The 14,810-nt window shown below is 36.1% G+C and overlaps 1 protein-coding gene across 1 annotated transcript; it reads right to left on the reverse strand.

Moving 5' to 3' along the window:
• Positions 1-9,148: 9,148 nt before the first annotated feature.
• LOC128215305 (uncharacterized protein K02A2.6-like) lies at positions 9,149-13,216 on the reverse strand. Its single transcript, XM_052922005.1, has one exon. The coding sequence runs from the start codon at positions 13,214-13,216 to the stop codon at positions 9,149-9,151; it is 4,068 nt and encodes a 1,355-aa protein (XP_052777965.1).
• Positions 13,217-14,810: the final 1,594 nt, after the last annotated feature.

Raw genomic sequence — 14,810 nt, forward strand, 5'->3', positions numbered from 1 at the left:
CAGAATACATGTATTATCCCGGAACAACGGGTTTTCGACCGCGTAAGGATTATTTACATTTTAATCATAAATAAGTGATAATAAAAAATAAATGTTAGTGTGAACCATCTAAAGCAATCATTCATCTTTCAAAAAAAAAAAAAAATGAAATCTGTTTCAATCGCCTGTTGTTTACATTTTGAATCCAAAATGGCGGCTGTCACATGTTGTATTTGATCTAGATACAACATGCTTTCGACCATGACCTTTAACTATACTTAGCAACAAAAGTTTGTGCACAATATTTTTTATTTTAATTTGTATAACTTGTTTAAACTGTTTAATGTATTTTATTTGAAATAAAAAGTAATTAAATATTTACATATTTGCCATACAGTCACTTTTTAGTTACTTATCACCACAAGAGAGGCAAAGGAATGCATCATCCCTTCTAATGGCTTTCACATGGGTACACAATGATAAATTCACCCATCATGAACCTTTTATCACTGGTCCAACTCTGAATGAGCCTCATATGACCTGCCTAGGCTGCAATATGTATATTTTAATGGTAACTGAGCGCCCAAATGCAATTCAATATAGTTACCTGTAGATAAATTTCATTAATTTTAGAATAAGCAACATACCATATTTTGATGCGCTTTTAATGTTGTGCACTATACTAAGAAAACAATAGGGCATAGGTTTTAGGCTTTGGTAGATATGTAAGATCTGGCAAACAAAAACAACACGATTTAAAGAAGTATTTTACATGTGAAATCATTTTAAACAAAGGCTCTAATTTGGCATTAACTAAAAATGACAAATTGGTGTTGTTTCAAGTATAACTTAAGTTTTTTTAACACTACCATTCCCATTCTTTCTCAAATGAAGTTGTCTGACAGTTTACTGTTATGGTGAACAATTAGAGGTTGTTTTTACCGGAAGTGACGCAAAATAGAAGTGTTTTACCCATTTTCAGGAGGCGGTCGAAAATAGGTTGTGGTCGAAAATAGGTTGTTCCGGGATACCATATATGTCATATTAAACAAGCAGGATGTGTGTCTTTTTGAGAACTTTGCGCGCTAAAAAAAACAATGTATCCCCAATCAGCACTTTTTATAATTCTCTCAATTCGGGTCATACAGGTTCTTACCAACATTGTTCAAAAATGATAAAATATCTCATGACCATGATTAATATACTGAACTTTGTAATGACTTATGCAGGGAAATGGCCGAATATGTTTTAAGAATACCGGCCCATGGGATCCGAGGTTTTCTATAAACTTATACAGTCATATCTCATCTAAAAATGCAAGGCAAAGACCTTGAAAATTAATATGTAGACTCGTAATGCTAAATAACTAACTACATCTATAGCACCCAATGACTTTCTTAGCAACCAGTGACTTCCATTAGCTGTTAATGACAACTAACTTAAAAAAAAATCCTCAGCAACCAGATAAATACCGAGCATCCACTTACTTTTACTTCGTATTCAATATTATTCATAAACTTCAATGTACCGGCATCAGTGGTTAAATGATCTGGGGCCGATTTCTCGAAAAAGATTAACTAATCGGATTAAAAACGGGATTAAATTCGCTGATCCACTTGTTTTAATCCGATTTCACGAAGCTGTGATTAGTAGTTTGATCGAGATTATCTTTCCGTTGATTCGCTTAAAAGGCATGAATACTCTTCAAAAGGAGAATGACCAGTAGTATATGTCATATCAATTGAAAATAATTAAAAACCAATTGTTTATTGTCTGTTTTAGGAAAAAAATTCAGATTTCAAACTATTTAGCAATAATCAGGATGTTAAATGCAGTTTAAGTTGTATTAATGTACATAAAACATGGATATGTTCTATCATTTGTCCAGTTTAATACTTAGTTTTATTTACAAAAGGCTTTTTTATGTCATAAAAAACTATAAATGTAAACCATACCTTACTATATTTGTGCTTAAATATCCATTAGTAACGAAAATTTATGAAAAACTAACGGACATTTTGATATGTTTGATTAGTTCATTCTAAGATAAATGAATGAACTAAAGAGTTTATCTTTAACATACATTTGAATCTACTCTTATTTTTACCACACATAAAACTGTTACTTTGAGTATAACACACAATATATTATATTTGCAATCAACGTAACTGTTAACATGTAACACAACTTGTTTTTCTTCAACAATGTCTTGTAAAATTATGTACTGATTTCATTTCTGAAACTGTTGGAGAATCAAATCAACAACCCCATCTCCTAATTTAAACATTCTTCTAGACTTTCCGGTAGCAACTGGTGGCTCAAGTTTACATAAAATATCAATGTGTTTCAGCCAACTGATATCTTTCTGTCTTGGCCACTGAAACAACTGTTTCTTCTTTTCCATAAAGTCAATTTCGATTTCATTTTCATCTTTGTCATTAACTTTGCCAACGAACCAGGTTCCATCATATACAGCTGCAACAAATTCACCAATCTCTTAGCTTTCTTCTGCAAACTTCTCTGTCTCGCTGGTTATTTCAGCAGTAACTTGAACATGTTCGCTTGAATGATCGACTTCTCCCTCAATGACCACAGTGTCTTGAGTTTTCGCAGCTCTCCAAGTGTCACACATGTTGCCCCTAAGACAATCTTCACAATAACAACTTACATCTCTGGTCAGTATCTTCGAACTACCTTGACCTATCACGGCATGTATTTTCATAGTTCCCTTTACCGGCTTCAGGACCTTCCTAGAGATGATTGTGTCTTTTGTTTTGCAGAGTGTTTTGAAAACAAATCGGAATGCAACATTTTTCATGTTTGATTGTTTTGCCCAATCGTAGAAACTCTGAGCATCATGTATTATTGATTTTCTGCATCGTATTGCTTCGTCTGCCATTTTCTTGCATGTTCCACCTAGCCCGTCACAAGGCCCTTTGCCATGGCCACTTTCAAAATAATTCCATCGGGCACTACATCCATAAACACATTCATGGTTTGATATAAAATCAAATATGTATTTATTGCGATATTGACTCGAATGGGAATCGCTCCAATAGTGGATGGTGATAAGCTTGTCATCAATCTTTTTCAGTTCAGGTATTATGTCATCAATGAAAGTGACGACTGTTGACGCTTTGTGAGCCATTTCATCCGAAACTGTTATGTAACTTTTATGAGTCAGTTCGCCGGTTTCCAGTCTCCAATACGCCACCATTGGATGTAGTGTTACAGCCGTCTGATTGAAATATGCACTTTACATCTCTTCCAAAGAACGGCACGAATAATTCTCGGCAAAATCGACTTGAACTATCATTTCGTGTGGTGGTAGATTTTGTTTCAAGTGTCTTATCTGCTCATATTGAGTGTTCATTCTTTTCACGTGTTCATCAAAGTCTACCATCTGGGTGTCAAAATGGGAGATGAACTTATCTTTGTTCATACATGTAATAGTTTCAACAATTCGGGTAACTGATTTCTTCTTTCCCCTTTCTTCTACCTCAACTCTTGTCCATTGGCTTATGGGAATTGTTTTATTTGATTTAATTTGAAGACTGATACGGTTGTTTCTTAAACTGTGGTGTTAGTCTTATGGTGATATTAAGGAATGGAATTAATTTATCTGTACACTGAAGCATAAAATAACTTCCATAGGACTGTCATTAGTACTGTTTACACGGGGAAAATTGAAGATTTGAATTTGCTGTACTCTTTCCGACTAAAGAAAAACACGAGAATTGGACATTGAATTATGCTTGTTTGTCTAAAGACATTATAGATATACCAGCATATCGCACAGGATTTTAAATGTAATTGACTCTTCTTTCCATGACACTTATTTAAAAATGGATTGTTTTTATGTTGGTTGAGAAATTTGCATAAAACTGGACTCTACCGTGAAATCGGGTAAGTTTGAGTTACATACCTTGTTTCTTTTTTGTATATGAAAGACACTAAATATCTTCAGATGTGTTGTTTATCTCATTGTATGTACCCCAAATGGTTTTAAACAACATTTAAGTGACAAACAATGATCCAGATGCCTGTGACCATTGAGTGCTACTGGAACCTCAATTGATAGAAGAGTGGGAAAATGTTGTGATGATATGGCGGGAGAGTGAATGTTTTCAAGATAAAAATGCATCGAAGGAGAATAAAATATCCCTGGGGTATATAAAATGAAAGTCGTGCTTACAGCATGTGAAGAACAAGAACATGAGAGTAAATTGTGAAACCTTGCAAGTCACACTTTATGTACTAATTGTTACTTTTGCCATTTCAGGTACAATTGTTATATTTTTATCAGTACTAGTGTAATAGGTTCACAATTTCTTTCAATTAAGTACATTATGGAATATTTTGTCACTTTAAATACTTCATATTGTGTAAACTATCCTTTTTCGGACTCAAATTGTTTTGTATTACTAGTACTGATGTTTTTGGTTAGGGTTTTCTAAATTATTTGATAAGATCGGCTCGTTTTTTAGTGTGAAGTCTACGCATTTTGTAGTCCTCGAATTGAAGTTAAATATAAATCTCTAAATAACTCCCTCCCCTGTTTAGGCTCTTTTTATAGAGTGGGGAGGAGCGTGGTGAAAGTATTAATATAAGTTAGCCGGTTATATTTCGGTATAGGAATCTAGTTTACTTCGCGCATGCGTTGCAGCGAGCGGGGCTCTTAAACTGCTAACACTGAACCCTACAAGACGTGTTTGAGGGATTCATCCTAATCAAACTTTACCCATTAGCAAGAGTCTGCCTATGTTTGCCTTGTTTTTCACAAAACAACTTCGAAAATACAACAGATTAAAGAGAAATAGTTTCTTAATTAAAATGATCAAAATTAAAATAATTGATTTCAAACAATTGTAGATGAAACACCTAAAAAGGTTATTAAATCCGTGATATTTTTTTTTATATTTACACCAAACCAGCAAAAAATATAACTCAATTAATTTCAATGAAATGCCATTTTCAAAAATAAGTCTATACGTACACTATAAAAAGTATATAAAATTAAGTCTTGAAAATCTTTAATATCAAAACTTTTTTTCCTTCATTGTCTATATATGGCAACTCTCTTCTATTTCTATAGGTATGACGTCACCATTGCGTCATATGTGCTTTCGTTGTGTGGAAAATTCTCAATAAAAAAATAATGTTTTCATGACTGATAGACATGTTTTCACATGCTCAGTACACTGTAAATAAAAAATATCCTTATTCCTGAACTTTTATACCTTAAGTATCTATTATTGCTTGATTTATCATTTAGAATAGAGATTTAAGCATAAACTGCTGCCCTATATTTGAAAGGTAATTTTGGAAGAACTGTCATGGCGGACTGTGCAATTTTGAGAGTTTGTTTTTCAAGTGGAGTGATTTTTCTTAGGAATAACTTGACCCCCCTTTTTATTGGCTTAAAAGATAAATTAAAGCTTGAACTTTAAGAATATATATGTTTATCATAGTCTGCATTCGCTCAAAATGCCTTTAAATGTTGTTTAAAAATAATCATTGCACATTGAAATATAGAGGAAATGACAATGGTGGTGTGTAACCTAAAAGGGACCAAACTGCTTTGTTTAAAAAGTGTCATTTTTGGCAAGAAATGTATTGCTTTTCACTTTTTCTGGCAAATTTTCACAATTAAATGCATTTATCTTGTCCGGGTGATCAAAATATGATATTTCCTGGTTTTCACAACTTTTGCCTATTTTTTTTTTTAAATTGAGTCGTCTGCAATCTTACGAGCACTGAAAATGTCAAAATTTGACTGCGAGAACTTGAAATGTGAGCAAAGATGTGTAGAACTGCCCCATTTGATGCTTAGAATGCCATTTGAGTCCAGGTTCAGTTGAAAACCCTCAAAGAATGGCATTTTGGGCCAAAACGCCTTAGAAAATACAGACGCACAGGCACTTGGGTGACAGGCAATGAAACTGGAAAACCTTACACAGACTATCAGATTGAGCTAGTTTTAGGTGTATTTATGTCTGAAGGACTAATCGAAAGTGTTTTTCATAAAAAAAAAAATGCAGGGACGGGTTTAGTTATATGGTCAGCTAACTCGTCAGCACTTTTAGTACGTGCGGGCAAAATGGCGTGCATTTGTTATTTCCATGTGGGCTATAACGTGATGTTTTAAGCGGTGAAACTGTGCGATCATTGTGAACAATGAGATAATTGTGACACGTAATGGAATGATGCGCTTTGAGTGGATAGTAATTCTTTGTTTACGTTTCGATGTTCATTCATTTTTGGGCGCAGGGATACTTCTTTAATATCATCTTTATTTAAAGCTGCACTCTGACAGATATACCATTTTTACAACTTTCTTATTTTTTGTCTTTGAAAGACCAAATTTTTGCGTAAATATCTGCAAAACAATGAAATAAGATTGCTGACAAAAAATCAGATCTTAGATTTTCATATTTCCGTTCGAAAATTAATGTTTTATGGCTTAAACAGTTACTAACGGTTTAAGAAAAATGCATAAAACATCTATTTTTGAACTTGAATATAAAAATCTACGATCTAAATTTTGTCAGCAGTCTTATATAACTGGTTTCCATGGATTTTCGCAAAAATTGGCTCGTTCCAGGATAAAAAATAAAAAAAGTTGTCAAAACGTTCTATCTGTGAGAGTGCAGCTTTAAGTTCAACAAATTAAATGATTAAAATTGCGTTATGATTGCTTTCTGCTTTGACAAATTTAGCTCGGTTATTGGAAACATAGCTTGCAATTTATATAGTCAGCACTTTCTCAAACTATATTTTTGGTGGTAAAGAGGCAGACGACACTTGTTACTATTTATAGGAATTTTATGTTGTGAGTGTCGAGTTTGTGACTACACTGAACAGAGTTGAAAACAACCCTTTAATTATTCAAAAAAATCATCGTTTTTTGTGGGTTGATCTGCTTCGCAATTCGAAAAAAAAAAATGAAGATATCTACTATTTATTTTAATATACATCAAAGTTTGCCGAAATAATGGTCAAAATCTCATATTTTTTACCGAATTTGTCAAATTTATAAGTTAAATAGAGATCACATGCAGTGATTAATTAAACTTTTTTATAATGATTGCGAAAACAGTTATATGAATTTATCAGTTAGTATAACTTTTTTCACAATAGCCCATTTCACAATTTTTCGGCAAAACGTTAGAGACCGTTTCCGTAGTTCACGTCATGTGACTGCGCTCGCCAATCAAATGACGAAAGAATTTCTGCTAGTCAAGAAACAAAAATGTATATAATCAAAATAAACTTACCATCAGTTTAAATCAGAATACATGTATTATCCCGGAACAACGGGTTTTCGACCGCGTAAGGATTATTTACATTTTAATCATAAATAAGTGATAATAAAAAATAAATGTTAGTGTGAACCATCTAAAGCAATCATTCATCTTTCAAAAAACAAAAAAATGAAATCTGTTTCAATCGTCTGTTGTTTACATTTTGAATCCAAAATGGCGGCTGTCACATGTTGTATTTGATCTAGATACAACATGCTTTCGACCATGACCTTTAACTATACTTCGCAACAAAAGTTTGTGCACAATATTTTTTATTTTAATTTGTATAACTTGTTTAAACTGTTTATTGTATTTTATTTAAAATAAAAAGTAATTAAATATTTACATATTTGCCATACAGTCACTTTTTAGTTACTTATCACCACAAGAGAGGCAAAGGAATGCATCATCCCTTCTAATGGCTTTCACATGGGTACACAATGATAAATTCACCCATCATGAACCTTTTATCACTGGTCCAACTCTGAATGAGCCTCATATGACCTGTCTAGGCTGCAATATGTATATTTTAATGGTAACTGAGCGCCCAAATGCAATTCAATATAGTTACCTGTAGATAAATTTCATTAATTTTAGAATAAGCAACATACCATATTTTGATGCGCTTTTAATATTGTGCACTATACTAAGAAAACAATAGGGCATAGGTTTTAGGCTTTGGTAGATATGTAAGATCTGGCAAACAAAAACAACACGATTTTATGTCATATTAAACAAGCAGGATGTGTGTCTTTTTGAGAACTTTGCGCGCTAAAAAAACAAATGTATCCCCAATCAGCACTTTTTATAATTCTCTCAATTCGGGTCATACAGGTTCTTACCAACATTGTTCAAAAATGATAAAATATCTCATGACCATGATTAATATACTGAACTTTGTAATGACTTATGCAGGGAAATGGCCGAATATGTTTTAAGAATACCGGCCCATGGGATCCAAGGTTTTCTATAAACTTATACAGTCATATCTCATCTAAAAATGCAAGGCAAAGACCTTGAAAATTAATATGTAGACTCGTAATGCTAAATAACTAACTACATCTATAGCACCCAATGACTTTCTTAGCAACCAGTGACTTCCATTAGCTGTTAATGACAACTAACTTAAAAAAAAATCCTCAGCAACCAGATAAATACCGAGCATCCACTTACTTTTACTTCGTATTCAATATTATTCATAAACTTCAATGTACCGGCATCAGTGGTTAAATGATCTGGGGCCGATTTCTCGAAAAAGATTAACTAATCGGATTAAAAACGGGATTAAATTCGCTGATCCACTTGTTTTAATCCGATTTCACGAAGCTGTGATTAGTAGTTTGATCGAGATTGTTTCGTGTTAACTCTCAAACTAAAGAACCCCGTTTCCCAGAATCCCGCGCTAGCTTCATTACACAGCTTATCTGATTGGACGGCTAAAAACAGACTTGTAACCAGCTGATCTAACTGAATGGATTAGGTGGCGCTCTGAGTCACGTGATACAGACTTATGAATGAAGCATAGTATCAAAGCACTAAAGGTACTGATTCCTAAACATCTCCCCCTTTTAAGAAAGCAATATGCTTTTAAAAAAAACAAAACAAATATCACCCTATTACCGCAGATATAAAACTAACACATAACCAAACTAATTGAACATTGGTGAACAATTATCAACTAAAATAACTCTTAACTAATTAGTGCCTAATCACTTCTTATAGCTAATACAGGGCTGTCAAATCTTTATCAGTTTCTTTTGAAATCAGATTTGAAATGCACATGCTAAAAAATGTGCTGGAATATATGTAAAACAAATTACTTGATAAAACTTGATAACAACCCTGTTTACAGATTTCAAATGATCTTAGCCACTAAGATTGTAGATCTCGAAGTCACTGTATTTCTTTGGCTTCATGATCTGACGTCCGCTCCTTGTGACGACTGGTGAAGACGGACTGGATTTGTTGGGGCTATGCTCCTGAAACCCCAAATTTGGCACTGGAGTATCACAGTGTCCATTCGCGTTCTGATCGGGCACCGGAGTATCACGGTGTCCATATGTAATCGGATTAGGCACTGGCCGGGCACAGCGTCCATTTTCACTGCCTACTGGAATCACACGCGTTGCATCATCACTGATTTCCCCATCGAGGGGCACACTTGGAACATTAATTAATGATTTATGCACTCGCGTAACTGGATCTTCTTCTGTTCGCGAAGTCAGTTGTAGATGTCTGCGGTTTCTGCGAAGCGTCCCTGTTGCTGTTGTCACCTGGTATGATCGATGGTCTGGGTCCCCACCAGTAACGATTCCTGTAGTTTTCCAGGATTTGTCATGGCCTGTACGCATCCTGACTGCATCACCCGGTTGAAGTTCTGGCAGCGGTTTTGACTGAGATGCTGCAAAATCATGATTAATTCTTGTTCGTTCCTTATATCTGGCATCCCGGAGTCTCATTTCATCTCTCTCTATCCAATCTGGAGTAAGTCTCTCTGGCAAGGCAGGTAAAAGTGTCCTTATTTTTCTGCCCATCATCATTTCTGCTGGACTTAACCCGGTTGCCTCAATTTCAGTAGCTCGATACTCCATTAGCGCAGCAAATATGTCACTCTGACGCAGAATTCTCTTTGCAATTTTGACTGCGCTTTCCGCCTCTCCGTTAGCTTGCGGAAAACATGGACTAGAGAATGTTTGCTTGAATTTGTACTCTTGAGCAAAGTTCTTGAAGGCTGTCGATGTAAACTGAGTACCATTATCAGACACAAGCTCCTCCGGTATTTCCCAGCGGGCAAACATGTTCTTCATTTTACCGATGACTAGCTCACTGGTGATTTTCTCTAGGTATGAGAGTTCAATGAACCTAGAATAGTAGTCTGTTACAACCAGATAATGTTTGTTGCTGATCTCACAGAGGTCGGCCGCAATCCTTTGCCAGGGTCGGCTTGGCAATGGCGTTACCATCAACGGTTCCTTCACCTGAGCTGTTCTGTGTTCTTGACAAAACTGACACGTTTCGATCTTGCTCTTAATGTCTTTAGCTATTCCTGGCCACCATACTGATGATTGGGCTCTTGCTCTACACTTGTTAAGACCCAGATGGCCTTCATGAATGCTAGCTAGCACTTCTGTTCTCAGTTCTTCTGGTATCACTATCCTGTCTCTGTACAACAACAGTCCCTGAGAAACCGAAAGTTCACTACGTGAAGCAAACATGTCTTTCAAATTTTTGGATACACTGTTCATGTATTCTGGCCATCCATAGCGGGTAAAGTTCATGGCTTCTTGAATAATTGTATCATTCTCTGTGGCATTTCTGATTTCTTCGAGTCGTTTGTCTGCCACCGGGCGTAATGCCTCAACATTGATCGCAAAACACTCTATCTCATTCACAAATTCATAATTTTCATTGCTCACTGGGCATCTTGACAGAGTGTCCGGCACAACAAGATCCTTTCCCGGCACATGTTCAGCGATTAAACTATAACCTCTCAGTCTCATCAACATCCTTTGGCACCTCAATGGACAATTATTTAGGTCTTGAGAGTTCAAAAGTGGCACTAGTGGTTTGTGATCTGTTAACAGTTTGAATGATTCAAGGCCTACCAGATACCTAGCAAATTTTTCACAAACCCACAAAGAAGCGAGACACTCTTTTTCTATCTGTGCGTATTTCTTTTCAGTTTCTGTCAGTTTACGTGAACAGAATGCTACAGGCTTAAGCTGTCCATTTCCATCTACATCTTGGAATAACGCTCCACCTAGCCCGTAAGAACTGGCGTCTGCACTCACTACCACTGATTTTCTGAGGTCATAGTAAGTTAATGTCTCTGCATTAGTCACGAGCTCTTTCACTTGTCTGAATGCGTTTTCCTGCACTGAATCCCATGTCCATGCAGCTGTCCCTTTTAAGAGATCTGTCATTGGTCTGATCACACTCGCCAAGTTTGGAATGAATCTGCCCAGATAGTTTACCATTCCAATTACTCTTCGAAGTTCTTTCACATTTGATGGTGCAACCATGTCTCTAATTGCTGTAACACGATTGGCACTAGGTTGGATTCCATCACTTGATATATGATGACCAAAGTAATCAATGCTCTCTTTACGGAACTCACACTTATCTTTGTTCAATTTCAGCCCAGAGTCTTGAATCTTACGCAATGCCATTTCTAAGTGTTTATCATGTTCTTTGACATTTTTGCCATGCACCAAAATGTCATCTATTATGACTTCAACACCATCCAAATCTCTGAGAATGTCTGTCATTTTTCTTTGGAAAATTTCTGGCGCAGATGTTATCCCAAATGGAACACGTTTGAAACAATAACGACCCATTGGCGTAATAAAGGTTGTTAACAAACAGCTTTCCTGGTCCAATGGAATTTGGTAGAATCCACTAGAGGCATCCAATTTTGAAAACACTTTGGACCCACTTAGCTTCGGAGAAATGTCATCCAAATTTGGTAGCATATAATGTTCCCGTTTCACCGAATCATTGAGTTTTTTCATATCTACACATATCCGAATGTTCCCATTGGCTTTTCTGACTGGTACCATTGGAGCGCACCAGTCTGTTGGCTGTGTAACTTTTTGAATTATTCCTTCAGATTCAAGTTTGTTCAGTTCTGCTTCCACCTTTTCCATCAATGGAAACGGAACTCTCCGTGCAGTTGTAAGGCAGTACGGTTTTGCATCCTTTTTCAGCTCTATTTTAACTGGCTCACACTTAACCAGACCGAAAGACCCATAGATACCTTCATCAACCTCAATTTCCTCAACTTTCTGAATTACTCCCATTTGCCCTGCAACTGCGCGTCCTAACAGATTGGTTCCTCTCATGCCCTTGACAACATGCACTGTAAAGTCAAACCACTGACCTTTGAACTTGGTCTTTGCTCTGAACATGCCTATACAATCCAGTTTCCCACCCGGTCCTATGAGCACTGCTTGTTGTGGCATGAGATCAGGTTGTCTCGAAAGCTTGCAAAATGTGTCATGGCTCATTACGGATGTATCCGCTCCGGAATCTATTTTGAATTTTACATCTTTTCCATGAATTTTCAAATTTACTGTCCACGGTGGTGAGTTATCACAACAGTTTGTCACTGAACCGAGGAACATTGTGTCCTCTTCATGCACTTCATGTACGGATTTCTTCTTCCTACAACATACTGCGAAATGATTGAAGCCGTGGCAGTTTCTGCACTTTTTCCCTTTTGCAAAACAGTTATCCCTAGCATGGTACCGATTACACTTGTAACACAGACTTCCTTTCTGCGGACCACTAGCGTACTGTGTAGGTCTAGATCCCTGTGTATCTCTAAATGTTCCATACTTTCTGTTTGTCGGTTGATTTTGTATAGGGGGTTTCATAGCCTTTACTGCATCAACCAGTTTTGACGACATTTGGTCTTTAATCTGAGATTTGACAAGCTCATTCTGTCTAGCCAATTCGATTGCTTTATCAAGAGTCAAGTCTGATTTCAACTGTAGTCTTTCAGATAGCTTTTTATCAAGTATTCCAATGACTAACCTGTCTCTGATTTCCTCATTTTTATCCGTGAAATCACAGTGCTCCGCAATTTCGTAGAGTTCGCGCACGAAAGTTTCCACATTTTCGCCCTCTTTCTGCATCCGCAAGTGGAATTTTGCACGTTCGTGAATAATATTCCGTTTTGGCACAAAGTATTTCTCAAATTTGCCCAACACAGTTTCATAATCCGTATCTTCTTCCCCCTCTTCGAACTCGAAAGTTTTCACAATGTGCTCAGCCTCCTTCCCCATGGAGTACACGAGCACGCTGACTTGAACTTCTCCATCGTCTTTATGCAGCTTCGTTGCCATCCGGAAACGTGAGAATCTCTGTTTCCAGTCAGGCCACTCTACTGGGTTGGCGAAGTTGAAGCTCTCTGGAGGATTCAAGCGAAGCATCTTCGTTAATTTTTCGATTTTCGGCGTGAAAGTTCGTCAGACTTCTGACACCATGTTTCGTGTTAACTCTCAAACTAAAGAACCCCGTTTCCCAGAATCCCGCGCTAGCTTCATTACACAGCTTATCTGATTGGACGGCTAAAAACAGACTTGTAACCAGCTGATCTAACTGAATGGATTAGGTGGCGCTCTGAGTCACGTGATACAGACTTATGAATGAAGCATAGTATCAAAGCACTAAAGGTACTGATTCCTAAACAGAGATTATCTTTCCGTTGATTCGCTTAAAATGCATGAATACTCTTCAAAAGGAGAATGACCAGTAGTATATGTCATATCAATTGAAAATAATTAAAAACCAATTGTTTATTGTCTGTTTTAGGAAAAAAAATTCAGATTTCAAACTATTTAGCAATAATCAGGATGGTAAATGCAGTTTAAGTTGTATTAATGTACATAAAACATGGATATGTTCTATCATTTGTCCAGTTTAATACTTAGTTTTATTTACAAAAGGCTTTTTTATGTCATAAAAAACTATAAATGTAAACCATACCTTACTATATTTGTGCTTAAATATCCATTAGTAACGAAAATTTATGAAAAACTAACGGACATTTTGATATGTTTGATTAGTTCATTCTAAGATAAATGAATGAACTAAAGAGTTTATCTTTAACATACATTTGAATCTACTCTTATTTTTACCACACATAAAACTGTTACTTTGAGTATAACACACAATATATTATATTTGCAATCAACGTAACTGTTAACATGTAACACAACTTGTTTTTCTTCAACAATGTCTTGTAAAATTATGTACTGATTTCATTTCTGAAACTGTTGGAGAATCAAATCAACAACCCCATCTCCTAATTTAAACATTCTTCTAGACTTTCCGGTAGCAACTGGTGGCTCAAGTTTACATAAAATATCAATGTGTTTCAGCCAACTGATATCTTTCTGTCTTGGCCACTGAAACAACTGTTTCTTCTTTTCCATAAAGTCAATTTCGATTTCATTTTCATCTTTGTCATTAACTTTGCCAACGAACCAGGTTCCATCATATACAGCTGCAACAAATTCACCAATCTCTTAGCTTTCTTCTGCAAACTTCTCTGTCTCGCTGGTTATTTCAGCAGTAACTTGAACATGTTCGCTTGAATGATCGACTTCTCCCTCAATGACCACAGTGTCTTGAGTTTTCGCAGCTCTCCAAGTGTCACACATGTTGCCCCTAATAGAATCTTCACAATAACAACTTACATCTCTGGTCAGTATCTTCGAACTACCTTGACCTATCACGGCATGTATTTTCATAGTTCCCTTTACCGGCTTCAGGACCTTCCTAGAGATGATTGTGTCTTTTGTTTTGCAGAGTGTTTTGAAAACAAATCGGAATGCAACATTTTTCATGTTTGATTGTTTTGCCCAATCGTAGAAACTCTGAGCATCATGTATTATTGATTTTCTGCATCGTATTGCTTCGTCTGCCATTTTCTTGCATGTTCCACCTAGCCCGTCACAAGGCCCTTTGCCATGGCCACTTTCAAAATAATTCCATCGGGCACCACATCCATAAACACATTCA

Source organism: Mya arenaria, chromosome 13 (assembly GCF_026914265.1).
Source record: "Mya arenaria isolate MELC-2E11 chromosome 13, ASM2691426v1".
NCBI lineage: Eukaryota > Metazoa > Mollusca > Bivalvia > Myida > Myidae > Mya > Mya arenaria.

Coding starts and splice junctions, on each gene's coding strand:
- LOC128215305 (XM_052922005.1), bottom strand. CDS start 13,216: ATGCTTCGCTTGAATCCTCCAGAGAGCTTCAACTTCGCCAACCCAGTA.